Source organism: Urocitellus parryii, chromosome 13 (genome assembly GCF_045843805.1).
Source record: "Urocitellus parryii isolate mUroPar1 chromosome 13, mUroPar1.hap1, whole genome shotgun sequence".
In the NCBI taxonomy this organism is placed as follows: Eukaryota; Metazoa; Chordata; class Mammalia; order Rodentia; family Sciuridae; genus Urocitellus; species Urocitellus parryii.
The window spans coordinates 68,099,250-68,116,824 of NC_135543.1; the positions used below are offsets into that span (position 1 = coordinate 68,099,250).

General features: G+C 37.3%; 1 protein-coding gene across 1 annotated transcript; it reads left to right on the forward strand.

Moving 5' to 3' along the window:
* The first annotated feature begins 4,643 nt into the window (after positions 1-4,643).
* On the forward strand, positions 4,644-7,533 carry LOC144249987 (YTH domain-containing family protein 3). The gene has a single exon (XM_077792234.1). It carries the CDS (start codon positions 4,681-4,683, stop codon positions 6,436-6,438), a length of 1,758 nt encoding a protein of 585 aa, XP_077648360.1. The 5' UTR covers positions 4,644-4,680; the 3' UTR covers positions 6,439-7,533.
* Positions 7,534-17,575: the final 10,042 nt, after the last annotated feature.

A 17,575-nucleotide genomic window follows, 5' to 3' on the forward strand; every position in this document is an offset into this window, starting at 1 on the left:
CAAGCACCTACCAGAAGGTGACTGAAACAAGCATGGAGAAAATCGTACCCCGAGGGATTCAATTCAGAGGTACGGACAGGAGTGCAGTTCACCTTCCCTTTCTGGTGGCTCCCATGACCAGTTGAAGTGTGTCAGGAAACTGAACAGGTGTGTGTGTGCGCTTGTGTGCATGTGTGTATGTGTGTGTGTCTGTGTGTGTGTGTGTGTGTGTGTGTGTGATGTTATCCAGAGATTTCACTGTGAGACTGAGTCTGGGAAGGCCACATTCACTGTCAGTGAAGTGTGTACAACCTGGGGAGGTTGACACCCCACAATACCAGAAGAAATTTTAGGAAGACCATCAGAGGATCAGCATCTGCCCAGCCCTGGGGATATGTTGATCTGACCTCTCCAAAGCAAATAACCACAACAAACTCCCAACACCTGATTAGAGCTAAGCCCCAACCACAAGTACTTCCCACTTGTAACTCTGCATGGATTTGGGTCTGTTGTAGTCTGGAGAAAACTCCACTTGACACTCCCATTCTATCCTACCTTATACAGGTGAGAAGGGAACCTGCAAGCTATTACTTGCAGCTTCAATTCCACTTCACTACAGCTGACAGCCCAGGGAGGAGCACAAAAAGAAGTGTTTAACAACCCCAAGTCCTTGTTTGCTCCAAGGGGTACACAGTCCAAGAAGAAGGGCAGTGCTGCACAAGCAATGCAACAGGTTTCACCACCTGAGCTCAAACAGCTATTTTCATTGTGATTTCCCATTCTCTTTCTCCTTTCATTTGTTTGTTTGTTTGTTTTTGTTTTCTTGGTGTTCTTATTCTGCTACTTGATTTGTGGATATACTTATTTCCTTTTTCTCAGTTTTATGTTCATTAATTTTCTTTGTTTTGTCATTTGAGGATTAGAGTTTTTGTTTACTTGGGAACTTTTGTTTGTGTCTATTGTCTCTAACAAACTCTCTTCTCCCTCTCAACAGCCAGTTTCTCTTGTTATTTCTTTCTCTCTTTAGTTTCCTTTACTTCTTGTCCTCCTCCTTCCTACATTTATTCTGCTCCCTGTTCACACTGTGAAAATTCTAACATTTATTTTACCTTCACCTCCCATTTCCTTTTCTCTTAATGAACTCTATATTTTATGATCCTTTAGAACTGTTTAGTTTCTAAATTCCTAACCCCGCCACCCTCCAAGGTACTACAGATGTTAAGCACTGCAGATAGATTAGCTGACACCTGATGTGTTTCTTAAGGTTGGATCTTCTTCAAGGTAATTATTTCACTGCTATTACTGTTGGCAGTTGCTAAGCCTGCCATTCCTATTTTTGTGGCAATTAGTATCGTAGATGTCACGCCCGGCACTGGGTATGTGTTTCAATGCTGTATACAGGTTAGGCTGCTGTTACTATTGTTCCACTCTCCTTTTTCTGTGAGGTGCTAGGAACCTACTGGAAAACCATAAACTCAAAGAGCAGAGAATCTCCAACTGAGCTACTTCCAGAGACAGAGTACCTTGCACTACCCATAAACCCCACTTGAACGTCAAAGATATATTAATATAAAAACTAGGTGAAGAAAATTGCCAGACTGATGACCAGGCCCCAAGTAGGAACAGTTATGTGGAGACCTCAGATCCCACCCAAGGACATCCACTCCTATGACAGAAACACGGGCAGTTAACTTGTGTTATACTGTGGAGACTACACCTACAAGGAGTCTTAATGTAGACAGCTTCCATACTCCTTTAGGATATAATCTCCTTAAGTGAAGAGCAATCACAGAGGGCACCCCGTCATAGTCCACCATATAAGACACAATTGCAGGACTGCATGGTCTACAGCATCCCACTCTTGTGAGACCTACAGGGGAAAGTGGAATCCTCAAACTCTGCCACAATACACATTACATTAAAATACACTGGTCATCACCACAGAACTACTAGAGAAAGTTACTTCAAAATATATTGAAATATTCCAAACACCCTAATATCCCTGAACACAATGCCAATAGAAGGATATACCTAAATAGGACCACACTCTAATGGAAGAGAAATGCACAAAACCCAGCAGAGGAATACAAGAAACATGAAAAAACAAGGCAACATGATTAACTCCTATGCTTTATAACTCAACTGACTTCAGTGATACTGAAATTCATGAAATACCTTATAAAGTATTCAAAGAAACAATTATAAAAATTATCAATGATGGGACTGGGGTTATGGTTCAGTGGTACAGCGCTGGCCTGGCATGTGAGAGGCACTAGGTTCGATCCTCAGCACCACATAAAAGCAAATAAGATAAAGGCATTGTGTCCAACTACAACTAAAAAGTACTTTTTAAAAATTATCAATGGGAGCTGGAGTTGTGGCTCAGTGGTAGAGTGCTCGCCTAGCACATGTGAGGCGCAGGATTCAATCCTCAGCACCACAGAAAAATGAATTAATAAAAAGTAGGTATTGTTTCTAACTATAACAAAAAAATTAAATATTTTTTTAAATTATCAATGAATTCAACAACACTTAAAAGAACCAAATGAAAGGCTGGAGTTGTAGCTCAGTGCTAGAGTGCTTGCCTGGTGCATGTGAGACACTGGGTTTGATCCTCAGCACCATACAATAATAAATAATGTAAAGGAAAAAAAAGAACTGAATGAATTAAGGAAGTGAGTACAGGATATTAATGAGAAATTCAATAATGAGATAGTTATACTGAAAAAGAAACAAAAAGAAATCTTGTTAATAAAAGGCAAAATAAGTGAATAAAATGTTCTCTTGAAAGTGTCTCTAACAGAGTGGAACATGAATAAAGGTGGATCTCAGAGTGGGAAGACAAAGTGGTCAACCTTGAACATTCAGACAGTATTAATGAAAATAAATAACCATGACCAGAATACACAAGAACTCTAGGATAACATTAAGTCACCAAATTTAAGAATCACTGGTGTCGGGGGGGGGGGGAAGGGGGGGGAGATGCAGGATAATGGCATGGATAACATCTTCATGGAATTAATAACAAAATTTCCTGAATGTTGAGAAGGAGAAGGACATCCACATTTGGGAAGCATTCAGAAGCCTCAAAGGACAACATTCAAAAAAAAAAAAAAATCTCTCCGTAACACATTACAATTAAAAAGCCTAACATACAGAGTAAGTGTAATGTTTTAAAAGTCTGAAACAGAAACATCAAGTCCCTTTTAGAGGCCAGGAAGAATTACTTGATCATTTCACAGATCAAACTCTAAATTGAAGAAGGGATTGGGAAGGTATGTTACAATCCCTGAAGGAGAATAACCATCAGCCTAGTTTGCTTATATCCAATAATACTATCTGTCAGGATCAAAGAAGGAAAAAACCTTCCAAGATAAGTAGAACCTAAAAGAATTCATAAGTATTAAACCAGCACAACTGACACTCCTTCAAGAAATACAACAGGAGAAAATGAAAACAAACTACAGAGCTCACAGATGGATAAATCTCATTTGAAGAATAGCTAAGCAAATAAGAAACAGGAACAAATTAAACATCAGAAAAATATGGTGAGAATTAATAAACATATCTCCGTAATAACACTGAACATAAACAGTCTCAACTTTTCCACTCAAAGATATAAGCTCATAGAACAAATTAGGAAAAAAAACCAACTATGTTGTGCTTGCAAGATCCTCACCTTGCAGGTTAACTAACCAAAATTAAGAAGGCAGGGGAGAAGATCAAAATTAGAGATGCAAAAGGAGAAATCACCAGAGACATCACAGAAACCAGAGGGACTATTTTGAAAATTTGTACTCCAATCAGTTGGAAAATCTAGAAGAAATTGACACATTTCTAGAAAACTATGACATGTCAAAATTAAATCAATAGGACACAGAAACCTAGATGGACCAATAACTACCAATAAATAGAAGTATTTACAAAAGTCCCTCCAACAGAGAAAAGCACAGGTCCAGATGGATTCTCAGCTGAATTTTATTGGAATTTTAAAGAAAATTAATGCCAATGCTTTTGAATTATTCCAAGAAAAAAACAACAGATGAAACACTTCCAGAATCATTCAGATAAGGACATATCAAGGAAAGAAAACTATAAACCAATATCCCTGATGAACTTAGGTGCAAAAATTCTTTAAAAATATTACCAAATCATATTCAACAACATATTAAGAAGATTATACATGTTGACCAAGTTGGTTTTATCACAGGGACAAAGGATGTTGGACAAATGAAAATCAGTAAATATAATTCCTTACATAAACAGAATTACAGTCAAAAACCATTCTCCTCTATAGATCAGAGAAAGCTCTCAACATCAGCACCCATTAATGATAAAAGAAAAAAATACTGAAGAAACTAGAGGTAGAAGCAAGCTGCCTCAAGATTAAAAAGGCTACATATGAAAACAGGAAATGCACATCATAGTGAATGGGGAAAAACCAAAAGCATTTCCTTTAAATCTGAAACAAGACAAGAATATCCACCCTTAACTCTTTTATTTAAGATTTTACTAGCAATTCCATTGAGAGAAATCAGGCAAGAGAAGTAAATTTTAAAAAAATAAAAATAGGAGTGAGCAGCTGCAGCTGCGGCGGCTGAAACAATCATTCACCGAGGGCGACAACTAACTGCTGTGAGTGCACGGGGAGAGGCCCAGGCGGCGGCGGCGGCGGCGGCTCCTCTCGGGTTGCGGTGAAGAATGTCAGCCACTAGCGTGGATCAGAGACCTAAAGGGCAAGGCAATAAAGTTTCAGTACAAAACGGTTCGATTCATCAAAAAGATGCTGTAAATGATGATGATTTTGAGCCATACTTAAGTAGCCAGACAAATCAGAGTAACAGCTATCCACCAATGTCAGATCCATATATGCCTAGTTACTATGCTCCATCCATTGGATTTCCATATTCTCTTGGGGAAGCAGCATGGTCCACGGCTGGAGACCAGCCTATGCCATATCTGACAACCTATGGACAAATGAGTAATGGAGAACATCATTATATACCAGATGGTGTTTTTAGTCAGCCTGGAGCATTAGGAAATACCCCTCCATTTCTTGGTCAACATGGATTTAACTTTTTTCCTGGTAATGCTGATTTCTCTACATGGGGGACAAGTGGATCTCAGGGACAATCAACACAAAGTTCTGCTTATAGCAGCAGTTATGGCTATCCACCTAGTTCTCTTGGGAGAGCTATTACTGATGGACAGGCTGGATTTGGCAATGATACTTTGAGTAAGGTGCCTGGCATTAGCAGTATTGAGCAAGGCATGACTGGACTGAAAATTGGTGGTGACCTGACAGCTGCAGTGACAAAAACTGTAGGTACAGCCTTGAGCAGCAGTGGTATGACTAGCATTGCAACCAATAGTGTACCCCCAGTTAGTAGTGCAGCACCTAAACCAACCTCCTGGGCTGCCATTGCTAGGAAGCCTGCCAAACCTCAACCGAAACTTAAACCCAAGGGCAATGTGGGCATTGGGGGTTCTGCTGTACCACCACCACCTATAAAACACAACATGAATATTGGAACTTGGGATGAAAAGGGGTCAGTGGTAAAGGCTCCACCAACCCAACCAGTTCTGCCTCCTCAAACTATAATCCAGCAGCCTCAGCCATTAATTCAACCGCCACCATTGGTGCAAAGCCAACTGCCTCAGCAGCAGCCTCAGCCACCACAACCACAGCAGCAACAAGGACCTCAGCCGCAGGCCCAGCCACACCAAGTGCAGCCTCAGCCACCGCAGCTGCAAAATCGCTGGGTAGCTCCTCGGAACAGGGGAGCGGGCTTCAGCCAGAACAATGGAGTGGGCAGTGAAAACTTTGGTTTAGGTGTTGTACCTGTCAGCGCTTCACCTTCTAGCATAGAAGTGCATCCAGTACTGGAAAAGCTAAAGGCCATAAACAACTATAATCCCAAAGACTTTGATTGGAACCTGAAGAATGGACGTGTGTTTATAATTAAAAGCTACTCTGAGGATGACATACATCGTTCCATTAAGTATTCTATCTGGTGTAGTACTGAGCATGGTAATAAGCGTTTGGATGCAGCCTACCGTTCCCTGAATGGGAAAGGCCCACTCTATTTACTCTTTAGTGTGAATGGAAGTGGACATTTTTGTGGAGTGGCTGAGATGAAGTCTGTTGTGGACTATAATGCATATGCTGGTGTCTGGTCTCAGGATAAATGGAAGGGCAAATTTGAAGTTAAATGGATCTTTGTGAAAGATGTTCCCAATAACCAGTTACGGCACATTCGCTTAGAAAACAATGACAACAAACCAGTAACCAATTCAAGGGACACTCAAGAGGTACCCCTAGAAAAGGCTAAGCAAGTGCTTAAAATAATTGCTACTTTCAAGCATACCACCTCAATCTTTGATGACTTTGCACATTATGAAAAGCGTCAAGAAGAGGAGGAAGCCATGCGTAGGGAGAGAAATAGAAACAAACAATAACCATATGGAGATGTCCTATTAAAATTACAACACTAATGATGTAGACTTTGGAAATGCCTAATAAGTCAAAGAAGACGTTATTAAAGCTTTTTTTCTGCTTAAGGTGACATCTTTGAACACTTTAACACAAAATTGACTCTTCTTGTAATGGTTTTCATCAGCGCATCTGCCCTTATACTCACACCAAACACACTTGAGAACTGTAACTTCGTCAAGCACTTTCTGTCCTGAAGCTTTTACCAGTATCTGCTGTCTTTTGTAATTATGCATCCTAGCTAAGGCACAGAAGACTGAATGAATGCAAGGATTCATTAACTCTTTGAATTTGTTAAATACTAACAGTTAACCATTAGAAGTGGTTCAATGATGTAAGAGTCACACTGCTTCAACTTTTTCTTTGTTGTAGTTTTTAAATTGTCAATTTTTAGCTATTTCAACAGATTAAAAGCAAAATAATCATGCCATATTTAGTCCTGGAGTTCAAGTCTAAATGTTTATGTGAAAAATTATTGTAGTAAACTTTTAATATGGCAAAGCAACCTTAAGCTCTATTTTAGCCAAATGAAACATAATCTGAAATTATATTAGAACATTTCCCTTGTCTTCAAACTGTTTGGTGTAACAGAATATTGATATGCAGCTTGGTGGATTTCACCAGTTAATGCACATTCTTTTCCCCTCCTTCCCTCAATTATATGTATACTGAGAAATGTGCATTTGTCTGAGGAATTATATTGTTTGCTACCACTTAATGAATCTCAAAATTTTGAGTAAATGTACCTCAGTCTAATCAGACTTTTTATGACCTTTATAACTATGTTTAAAATCCTTAATTCCTATTTCTGGGTGTTTGCGAGCCTGATTGCTATCATGAAGTAAAAATTTATTATTCTAGATATTCACTAGCTAAATAAACATAGTTCTTGTTTAGCAAGCATATATTGTTCCTCAACTCTTTTCTCCAGCTTTTGCAGTGTCCTGGCATCCTTAAAATACTTTGAGAATATGGCCTTGATCCATGAATTAAATCAGTATCTAAGTGAATGTGTTGATGTTTTATTGATCAGATCTATATAAGTGGGAATACAGCATATATCTGGGTATAGTTATCTTTTTAACATCTTATTTTTTTCATTAATTACATATCAACATTAATTTTGTATCTTGAAACAAATTGATTTTGTATAATTGAAAGTGTCAAGCATCTGTATTAACTGATTTGATGGCATAAGGTTATGAAAATAATGTCCTGCCCCTTATATTATTGTTCCAAAAGGAGAAAGCTATGTAGAATTATATGTTAAGGGTGAAAATAGCAATACAGTAGATTTGCATACCTTGATGCTTTGCATTACTCCATTTATGTTTACATCATGTTTAGAAATGTTTTCATTTACTATGATCTTTGGTCACTTCAACTCAAAAGCCTAGTGACATATTTCTTTGAGGCTTTCATTTATATAATATTTTTTTTGTACAATGTTTTCTTAAAACGTACAAATACTGTATTTTTTTTCACTCAAATACAGTATTTGTAGAAAACTGTAGCTACGTCACAGTTCTTGGGTAGTCCCAGTGTAGTTATATCAATGTTTACTGAAGGAAACATCAAAATGTTAGTGGTATATTTAAAAATAAAGATTTTCTTAAAGGAAAATTGCACCTATTTTACCTTTTTGAGACTAAGCCATGAAATCTTGTAACACGTCTCTTCTTAACTATTTACAATAAAAATTGGCATTTGGGTATAGTCACCACAGCAATGTTCTATGTCTCTAATATTGTATAGGTAAGGCTTGCCAAAGATGATTGTTATCATTTCTGGAGGTTCTATTGGAGAAAACTGTAAAAGGGTGACCTTGTTGGAAGGATCTGAGTCCTCCCCCTGAGGTTCTCTTTTTATTGGTGCTTTATTAGCAACTCTGGATATTTTTATAAAACTAGTTACATTATAAATGGATTCAAACTTGTTTAATTTATATTAGGTTTCTATTAGGAAATGTCATGGAAACACCCAGCATGTAGGCTGATTGCAATAGACTCAGACATTGTCAAGTGTTGCTTAGAGTCTATGCATGGTGAGGAGTACATCCCAGTGCCTTTAACGTGGATTTCTAATATTAAGTGAAATGGGTGCAGCATTCCTTTGGGAAAAAAATATATCAATTGGTAATTTTGTGGTTTTCTCATTTAAGTTTTCCCCAACATACCGACTTTCTCTTTCTCTTGGTCTGCCAGGTCAGTGTATTACAAGATGTTTTTTCTCTAAATGAAATTATTACAGGTTGTCTTGAATGCAACCAAATGAATGTTTCTTCACTGTAGGGACCAAAAAAGAGAATGTGGGCTCTACAAGAGGAAATACCTAATCAAATGTTTGAATAATCATGAATGAAGACATTATTGTCCCAGTAAATTTCTCTCTTAATGTTTTTCTGAGGTCTGGTTTGAATGTTTCTTTTTAAAGTTATCTTATGTGGGTATTTTCTTTCGAAAGGTATTATAGTTTGTATACTTAACAGTAAGGGGGAAAATGTAACCAAAATTAGTATTCTTTATCTATACATATTGGTACTTGAAGATTCCTTTCAAAAGAAACCCAGCCTTTTTTAAAATTTTAGTACTTAATTCCTCATTTTAACTTAAGTGATCTTTCTAATCCAAAAGCTGTGTTATTTTTTGAGTACAATGCATGGGGGTTAAGCTGATGTTAAAACAGTTTGCAATAAAAAAAAAAGAATCAGCTTAAGTCATTTAATCAAGTGCATTCTGCATCCTTTAAAATTAAGTTTGAGAGATTTAAGAGAATTGTGTTTTCATTAAGTTTTGCATATCTTTTGTTATGCCATGTAAATTCCCTTTTTCGTATGATTAAAGGAAGGTTATGATAAAATGATTAGTTCATTTACATTCACTTGTAGCAATTACTTGAGAATTTAAATTTTGTCGTGTTTGGGTTTGTTCATTCCTGTGAATGATGGTACAGTTAGGTGAGATTTTCTGTTATGGTACCCAAACTCACCATTTGGTCCTCTTTAATCTTTGAGGGTTTCAATAAAAATTGTTCACTCAAAAAAAAAAATAAAAATAAAAATAGGAGAAAAAGAAGTCAAAATATCAATCTTTACAAATGATATGATCCTATACTTAGAAAACCAAAAAAGCTTCAACAAAAAGACTGCAAGAGCTTTTTAAAAATGTACCAAAATAACTGGTTATAAAATCAACAATAAAAATCAAACATTCATATCAATAATGAATTTAATGATAGAGAAAACAGAAAAACAATCCTATTCACAACAGCTTCAAAAACTAAAATACCAGGCTAGGGTTGTATCTCAGTTGATAGAATGTTTGCCTTGCATGTGTGAGGCACTGGGTTCAATCCTCAGTACCATATAAAAACAAATACATAAAGAAAAGGTATTGTGTCTGTATACAACTAAAAATGTATTTTAAAAACTACGATACTCAGGATTACTCTTACCAAGGAGGTTAAAAACTTCTGCAATGAAATTATAAAACATTGAAGAAAGAAACTGTGGAAGACACAAGAAGATGGAAAGACCTCATAGCTCATGTGTTCATGAATAGACAGAATTAATATGATTAAAATGGCCATACTACCAAATGCAATATACAAATTCAATGGAACCAAGATCAAAATACCAGGCATTGTTCACAAAATTGAATACAATAGACATAAAATTTAGTTTGTAAAATAAAAGAGCCATATAGCCACAGAAATTGTAAACCAAAAAAGCAATGATAAAGGCATCCCAATATCTGACTTCAAATGTTACCACAGATCTATACTAACAAAAACAACATGGTACTGGCATGAAAGCAGACATACAAAACAACTATACAGTGTAGAAGACATATTCAGACCAATTCAGATGCAGTCATCTAATCCCCGACAAAGGTTCTGGCAGAATACATTGGAGAAAAGACAGCCTTTGTAACAAATGATGCTCACAACTGGATATCTGTGTGTTTAAGAATAAATCCTGATTCTACACAAAAGTTAACTCAAAGAGGAATTAGACCAGAAACTCTGCAACTGATAGAAGAATATATGGGCCTAACACTTTAACATGTTGACATAGGAAGCAACTTTCTTAACAAGACTCCTAAAGCACAAGAAATAAAACAAAAAATCAAAAGTGGGATAGCATCAAATTCCAAAGCATTTGCACAGCAAAGTAAACAAATAAGAGCACAAAAAGAGAACCTTCAGATGGGAGATCTTTATCACCTGCTACTCATATAGGGCATTAATATAAAGAAGTCAAACATTAAGCACCTATAAAACAAATAACACAATTAATAAATGGGTAAAAGAACTAAACAAACACTTCTCAAAAGAAGAAATACAAATTCATAATAAATACATGAAAAAAATGTTCAACATCTCTAGCAAGTAGGGAAATGCACACCAACACAACATAAAAATTTCATCTCACTCCACTCAGAATGATACTCACCAATAACACAGATAATAAATGCTGGAGATGATATGGGGAAAAGCAACATGTACATACTGTTTGTAGAAATGTGAATGAGTAAAACCACAATAGAAACTAGTATAGATACTCCTTGAAAGACTGGGAATGGAACCACTATATGGCATAGATTACTATCTTCCAAGAATGAAACCTTTATACCATTATCATACATGCATACCAGTACAATTTACAAAAGCCACAATATGGAATCAGCCTGGCATTGACAGACAAATGGACAAAGAAAACGTGGTGTCTGTGTATGAAAAGAAAAGAAAGTTGGAGGGGGTTTCCTAAAAGTCAAAGTGAGATTAGTAAAGGAAATGACGCATCCCAACACCCTGAAATGAAACCAATTCCAAAATCAGAAGAAGGAAGGAAATGATGAACAATACCCCTGAAATCAATATACAACAGACAATACAAATGATCAATGAAATGAAGGGCTGGTTCTTGGAATAAGTAAAACCTTGTCCAAAAGAAAGAAAACCCAAATTCATAAAATTAGACATGAAAGAGGAAAAATCACCACAGACATCCAAAGATTCATTAGGGAATGTATTGAAAATTTATAGTCCAATACATTGGGAAACCAGGAAAATATGTACCTATTTCTAAACATATATGGCCTACAAAAATTAAACTGACAATATATAAAAACTAAACAGACCAACTACAATAAGATAGAAGCAGTAATACAAAGCCTTCTAAAAAGTCCAGAAATAGAGGGATTTTTAAAAGCAAAATTCTAATAGAAATTTAAAGAATTAACAAAATAGAAAGATGGAACACTTCCAAATATATAATATGAAGTCAGATATCACTCTGACACCCAAAAAACAGGTAAGGGCACATCAAGGAAAGAAAAGTAGAGAATAACATCCCTGCTGAACTTAAATGAAAAATTCTTAATAAAATATTAGCAAATCATATTCATCAACACAGTAAGAAGATTGTATACCCTAACTAAACTGGTTTCACTCCAAGAATATAACAGAATACTGATCTGAACATATGCAAATTAATAAATGTACTTCCTACAGTCCTCTCAATACATACAGAAAAAAAAACCCTTAAAATGCAGCAGATTCATTTTGAAATGATGGGGATCAGTGGTAGAGTGCTTGCCTGGCACATGTGAGGCACTGGGTTCAATTCTCAGAACCATATAAAAATCAAATAAACATATTCTTTTCTCTCTCTCTCTCTCTCTCTCTCTCTCTCTTTAAATAAACATGTTCATTATGAAAAAGTCAAAAAGATTGCCCAAGGAACAGAAGAAAATAAGCAGATTCCATGCATCCCTTAATGAGGTCTTTAAAACTACACCAACCTAGATAGATCTCCCTTGAAGGACAAGCCCCATGGGACACCATTTTATAACTCAGTCTGTCCCTGATATCCAGACAAAACTCAAAAAGCTTCAAATAAAACTTTGGACTCCTCAAAAATCAGTTAATAGATATGATTTTCTCTGTCTTATATGACAGGGACTTGGAAGAAACCTGCTAAGGAAAAAGGAGGGATAAGAGAAAGGCTCAAATGTCCCACTCACTGTCAGCAGCACCTCCTGCAAAAACCTACCACTTGACAGGATAGGATTCAGTCCTGGTGATAATACAGCAGGAAGCAACTGAGAGTAGGGTAGCTCCAAATGCAAGGGAAGTGACATTTGGCACCCAAGTGCACAAGCCCAACACCCACCTGTGCCCCACACTTTATCTGTGTATAAGGATGACCCCGTCACATGACACTGAAAGAGGGAAAGGATCAAGACACAAGCTGTGACCATTTTAAGAAGACTGGAAAGGCCAAGAGCACAAAGATGCCCCTAACAACCATTTGCATTTCACATGAGGAAACCTGGGCAATTCTTGAGGTGGCAGGTGAGTCAGTGCAGTTCCTTTTGGACATAGGGTACACTTAATCTAACCTGACATTCTAGGCTGCTTCTCCCATCTCCAATTTCAGAAGTAGCAGTAAAATCACAATTCCAATATTTGACACCCCCTACTGTTCCTTGGGTGGTTTATCCAAAGTCTGAGACAAAGGAATCCCATGACAAGCCCTGAATGCACAGCTGGCACAGATATTATTCAAGGGGACAAGTTATTCATACAATAGGCAATATTCCTAAGTACTGCATGGATTACAAGCCACTGTATCTACATCTTCACAATACAGAATTGTAATTTATTGCCAGTTATCTTGTAATACTGCAATTTTTCTGGGGCCTAAGCCAAATGGGGACTATAGGTAATTCCAGGATTTAAAGTTGGTCAACAAGGCAGTGATCATTCTCCACCTCATGGAAACACACCTTGCTGTCCCAAGTTCCATCTACCACTCAGTGGTGCGCTGTCCTTGATCTCAAGGGGGCTTTCTACTCTACACATCTGCATCCTACTCCCAATACACACTAAACAACTTATCTGGACATACAGCCCCCATTTGTTTGCCCAAGTATTGATGAAGGATTCAAAACACTTAGGTCTTCTGGCTAGAATTATCCTTCAATATGTAGATGACATTCTCAATTATAGGCTGGATAAAGATAACTCTGATCAAAACACTATTTGGCAACTAAATTTCCTAACAGAAAGGGTTTTCTGGGAATCTAAATCTTAGGTCAGGTAACACAATAAAAGGTTTCTTAGGATATATTCTATTTGGGAGGGAGTATCTGCAAAAAAATAACCCAGGGTTACTTAGCCACTGAGCAACATCCTCACCCCTTTTTATGTTTAGATAGAGCCTAGCTAAGTCGCTGAGGCTGTCCTTAAGCTTGTTACCATCTTGCCTCAGCCTCCAGAGTGCTCCACATTACACACATTCATCAGCATGCCCAGCATGATAGATTCTAACCCCAGGAAAAATACAGATGACCAGAAACAGGGTTCAGGCAATCTTTAATAGCACGCCACCTGGGACCAAAAATTAAATATGAGGCTTAATGAGGATGACTAGTGATTGCTGAATCTGGATTTCTAACTTTGGGGTCATCACAAAAACCCTTGATGTATCAATTAAAGAAATAAATTTAGAACCCTTGGAGTGGAATTGAATTCTATAAAGCTCCTTCAGTCAGAAATTCCTACATTGGTCATACCTAATCTACAGAAACCTTTCTTCCTTTATGTGGCTCAAAAGGGAGGAATAGCCTTAAGGGTATTAGTCTAAATATTGGGAAAAATAGCCTGTAGCTTAGTTTTCAGAGAAGCTAGACCCTTCCAGCAGTAGATACTCCCTAGCCTAAGTGGAGTAGAACCATAGCCACACTAATGGAAAAGACATCTAAACTAACTCTAGGAAACAGATTAGAAGTTCCTACTCCACATCAGGTAAAGGCAATCCTGGATAAAGGGACATCTCTGACTGGCATCAGGTAGAATGAATAAATATCAAATAGTCCTTCTAGATAATCACAAGGTTATATTAAAGATCCTGCCTCTGTCACAAGAAACATCTTCTACCATGGTTCATTCATGCATGGAGGTGTGATCCCTTACCTGTACCAGTTGAGAAGATCTTACAGATCAACATCCCAGAAACCCAGAATTAGAATTGTACATAAATCAAAGCAAATGTGTTTAAATGGAGCAATATTTGTGTGGTATGCTGTAGTAATTAGGATTCACCTCTTGAATATATGGGTGGCACAAAACCCTGAGCTCATCACCCTAACATCACCACTGGTCCTATGCAAAGACAAATGAGCCAACATCTACACTGTCAACATATGACTTCGGGGTGCTTCATGCACATGAAATTAACTGGAAAGACAGGGGAATGTTTACTGCAAAAAAATTCTCCTACTAAATATAGGATAGAAATTCTGAAATTCTAAAATTACTCTAAAATTATCAGAAGCAAGCCACCTCCAAAACAAGTAGGTGTAATCCATTGCAAATGACATCAAAAAGATCTGGCTTCCCAGGGAAAATACCACGTAGATTGACAAGGGAAAAAGGACAACACTCTAATCTGCTACAGAGATACCCTGTTTCCTTCTACTGACACCCTGCCCACTTTGCAGTACACTCTGAGGAATCTAAATGGGATCAGGAACAAGGAAGTCTGGTCTGGACCTTGGTTATGTGTAGAAAACAAATTGGTTTTGGCCCAGGGATTACAATGGAAGGCCATAAAGGGCGTATATATTCCTTCCACATGGGAAGAGATGCTACAATAGGAATTTGGTCATTTGGGTGTTATGGACTTTGGAATATCAAATACCACTCTCCAGCTCAGCCAAAACTATGATTTGCACACCTAAAATAACTCCATAAATGTGCTACCACCACTCCTCATAGAACCAGCTCAACACCAGGAACCATACACAAGGGAAGACTGACAACTAGATTTTACCCATATGCCCATGTTCACAAGATATAAACTATTCCTAATCCTTATAGATACATTTATATGGTGGCTATAAAACTTATCCCTTTAAGGGGAGAAAAAGCACAGGAGATAGCAAAGATGTTCCTAAAGGAAATCATCCCCAGTTTGTCTTACCAAGATCCCTACAAAGTGACAATGGCCCAGGTTTTATGGCACAAATTACCCAGTAAGTAGCAAAAAGCACTGGGGATACATATTATCTACATTCCACTTGGAACCCTTAATCTTTCAGCATAAAAGAAAGGGCCAACCATTTCTTTATGAAGACTTGAGCTAAGATTTCTCAGCCAATGTCCAAAATATGGCCAAAGTTACTACCCATTGCCCTTCTAAAGTTAGAAACACTCTTGAAAGTTTATCTAGCCCTACATCCATATGAGATTTATATGGCCACCATTTCTATCAGCAAATATGGTTCTAGACTCAGAAATTAATCAGCTTCTGTAATATCTAATTCATTTGGGATGAATTCGGACCACTTACCAAATATGCAGGGATGCCCATTGGCCATGCCCAGCAAAGTCCATAGAGCTCCAGAAGAAAAGAAAGCCAACAGAACAGACCAAGTTCTAGTTAAGACCTGGAAGGAGGTGGATCTAACAAAACAGTTATAGCATAGATGGAAGGAACCTTACACAGTCATGTTATATACTCCTAAGGCCATAAAGGTACAGGGTACACCAAGATGGATCCATCTCTCTTGGGTTAAACCCCTCCCTCTGAATCCTGAAATAATCCAGGCTTATACATAGTTTCCAAGAATACATCTTATACCTGTGAACCTATACGGGCCCTCTGATTACCATTCTGACAAAATAAGTCCTCAAAACCAATAAGTAATTTATAATTATTAAGTTAATTTTGCTTGTTCTCCTTGCTGCTTCTCTTTTGTCTATGACAACTTCTCCAAATATGAACAGTGACCGCCATCTTTAATCTCCCCTCCTGTTGGCTGTGTCCTTTTGAAACCTGACAGGAAGTCGTTTTTACTACCTCTTTAGAAACCAAGTATGAAAACAAGCTCTTACAATGAAGTTGGATAATTATCTGACACCAGACACAAAAAAATCAACATGGATAGAAGACCAAATGTCAGACCTACAAGCATAAGGCTCTAAAAACACAAGGGAATAATTTCATGACATTGGATTTGGAAGTTATTTCTTGGATAGGACACCAAAAAAGAAAAAGAGAAACGAGGCCACATCAAGATTGGAAACTTCACCCATCTAGGGACATGATCATCCCAGTGAAAAGGCAACCCACCGAATGCAAGAAAACACTTGAAAACCATGTATCTGATAAGGAGACGATATCCATAATGTACGAGTCCTTATATTTCAACAATATGAAAACAACGACCCAATATTAAAATGGGCAAAGGACTTGCATAGAGATTTCTCCAAAAAAAGATCCACGAGTGTCTGAGAAGCACATAGGAAGATGGCCAACATTGATAATCTGTGGAGAAATACAAATCAAAACCACAATAAGATACAGCTTCATCCCCAAGGTGATGGGTACTTTCAAAGAAACAGAAAACACCAGTACTGCTGAGAACTCTAGTGCATAGAATGCAAAGTCGTGCAGACTCTCTGGAAAAATGTATGGTGGTTCCTCCATTATCAAAAGTAGATTTACATATTCTGCAATTCCACTTCTCATCATACACCTCTAAAACAGTACAAGAAAGGGCTTGAACAGATACTTTTACTCACATAATCACACCAGGATTATTTGTTATATTCAAGGGTCAATTGAGGAGGGATTTTTTCATTTTTCATTAGTGTATTACAATTATACATAATATTGGGGTTCACTTTAACATGACCTTAAAGTCAGGGAATGTAATTTGTTCCAATTCAGTCCTCAGTACTTGCCCTTTCCCTCCCCTCTTCCCTGGCCCTTCCTCTTTATTCTACTGTACCAGTCTTCCTTCTACATATTTATAGTTTTCTAAAGTAGTTCTTTATAGGGAAACCTAAAGGTGAAATTCACTGTGGTCTATTCAAATATGTACTAGGATAGTTTGGTCAAATTCATTCCACTACTCCTGCTTTTCTGTCTCAAGAAGAAATGTTTTAAATGTGCATACACTCTGATGTGTGAGGGGTAAAAATTTGCTCCCAGGATATAGGCTCTCTGTTCACCTCACAGATTGTCTCTTTTGCTGAGAAGAAACTTTTTAGTTTGATTCCATCCCATTTATTGATTATTGGTTTTAATTT

Bases quoted from the DNA above. Each gene is read 5' to 3' on its own strand.
- LOC144249987 (XM_077792234.1), top strand. From the start codon at position 4,681: ATGTCAGCCACTAGCGTGGATCAGAGACCTAAAGGGCAAGGCAATAAA.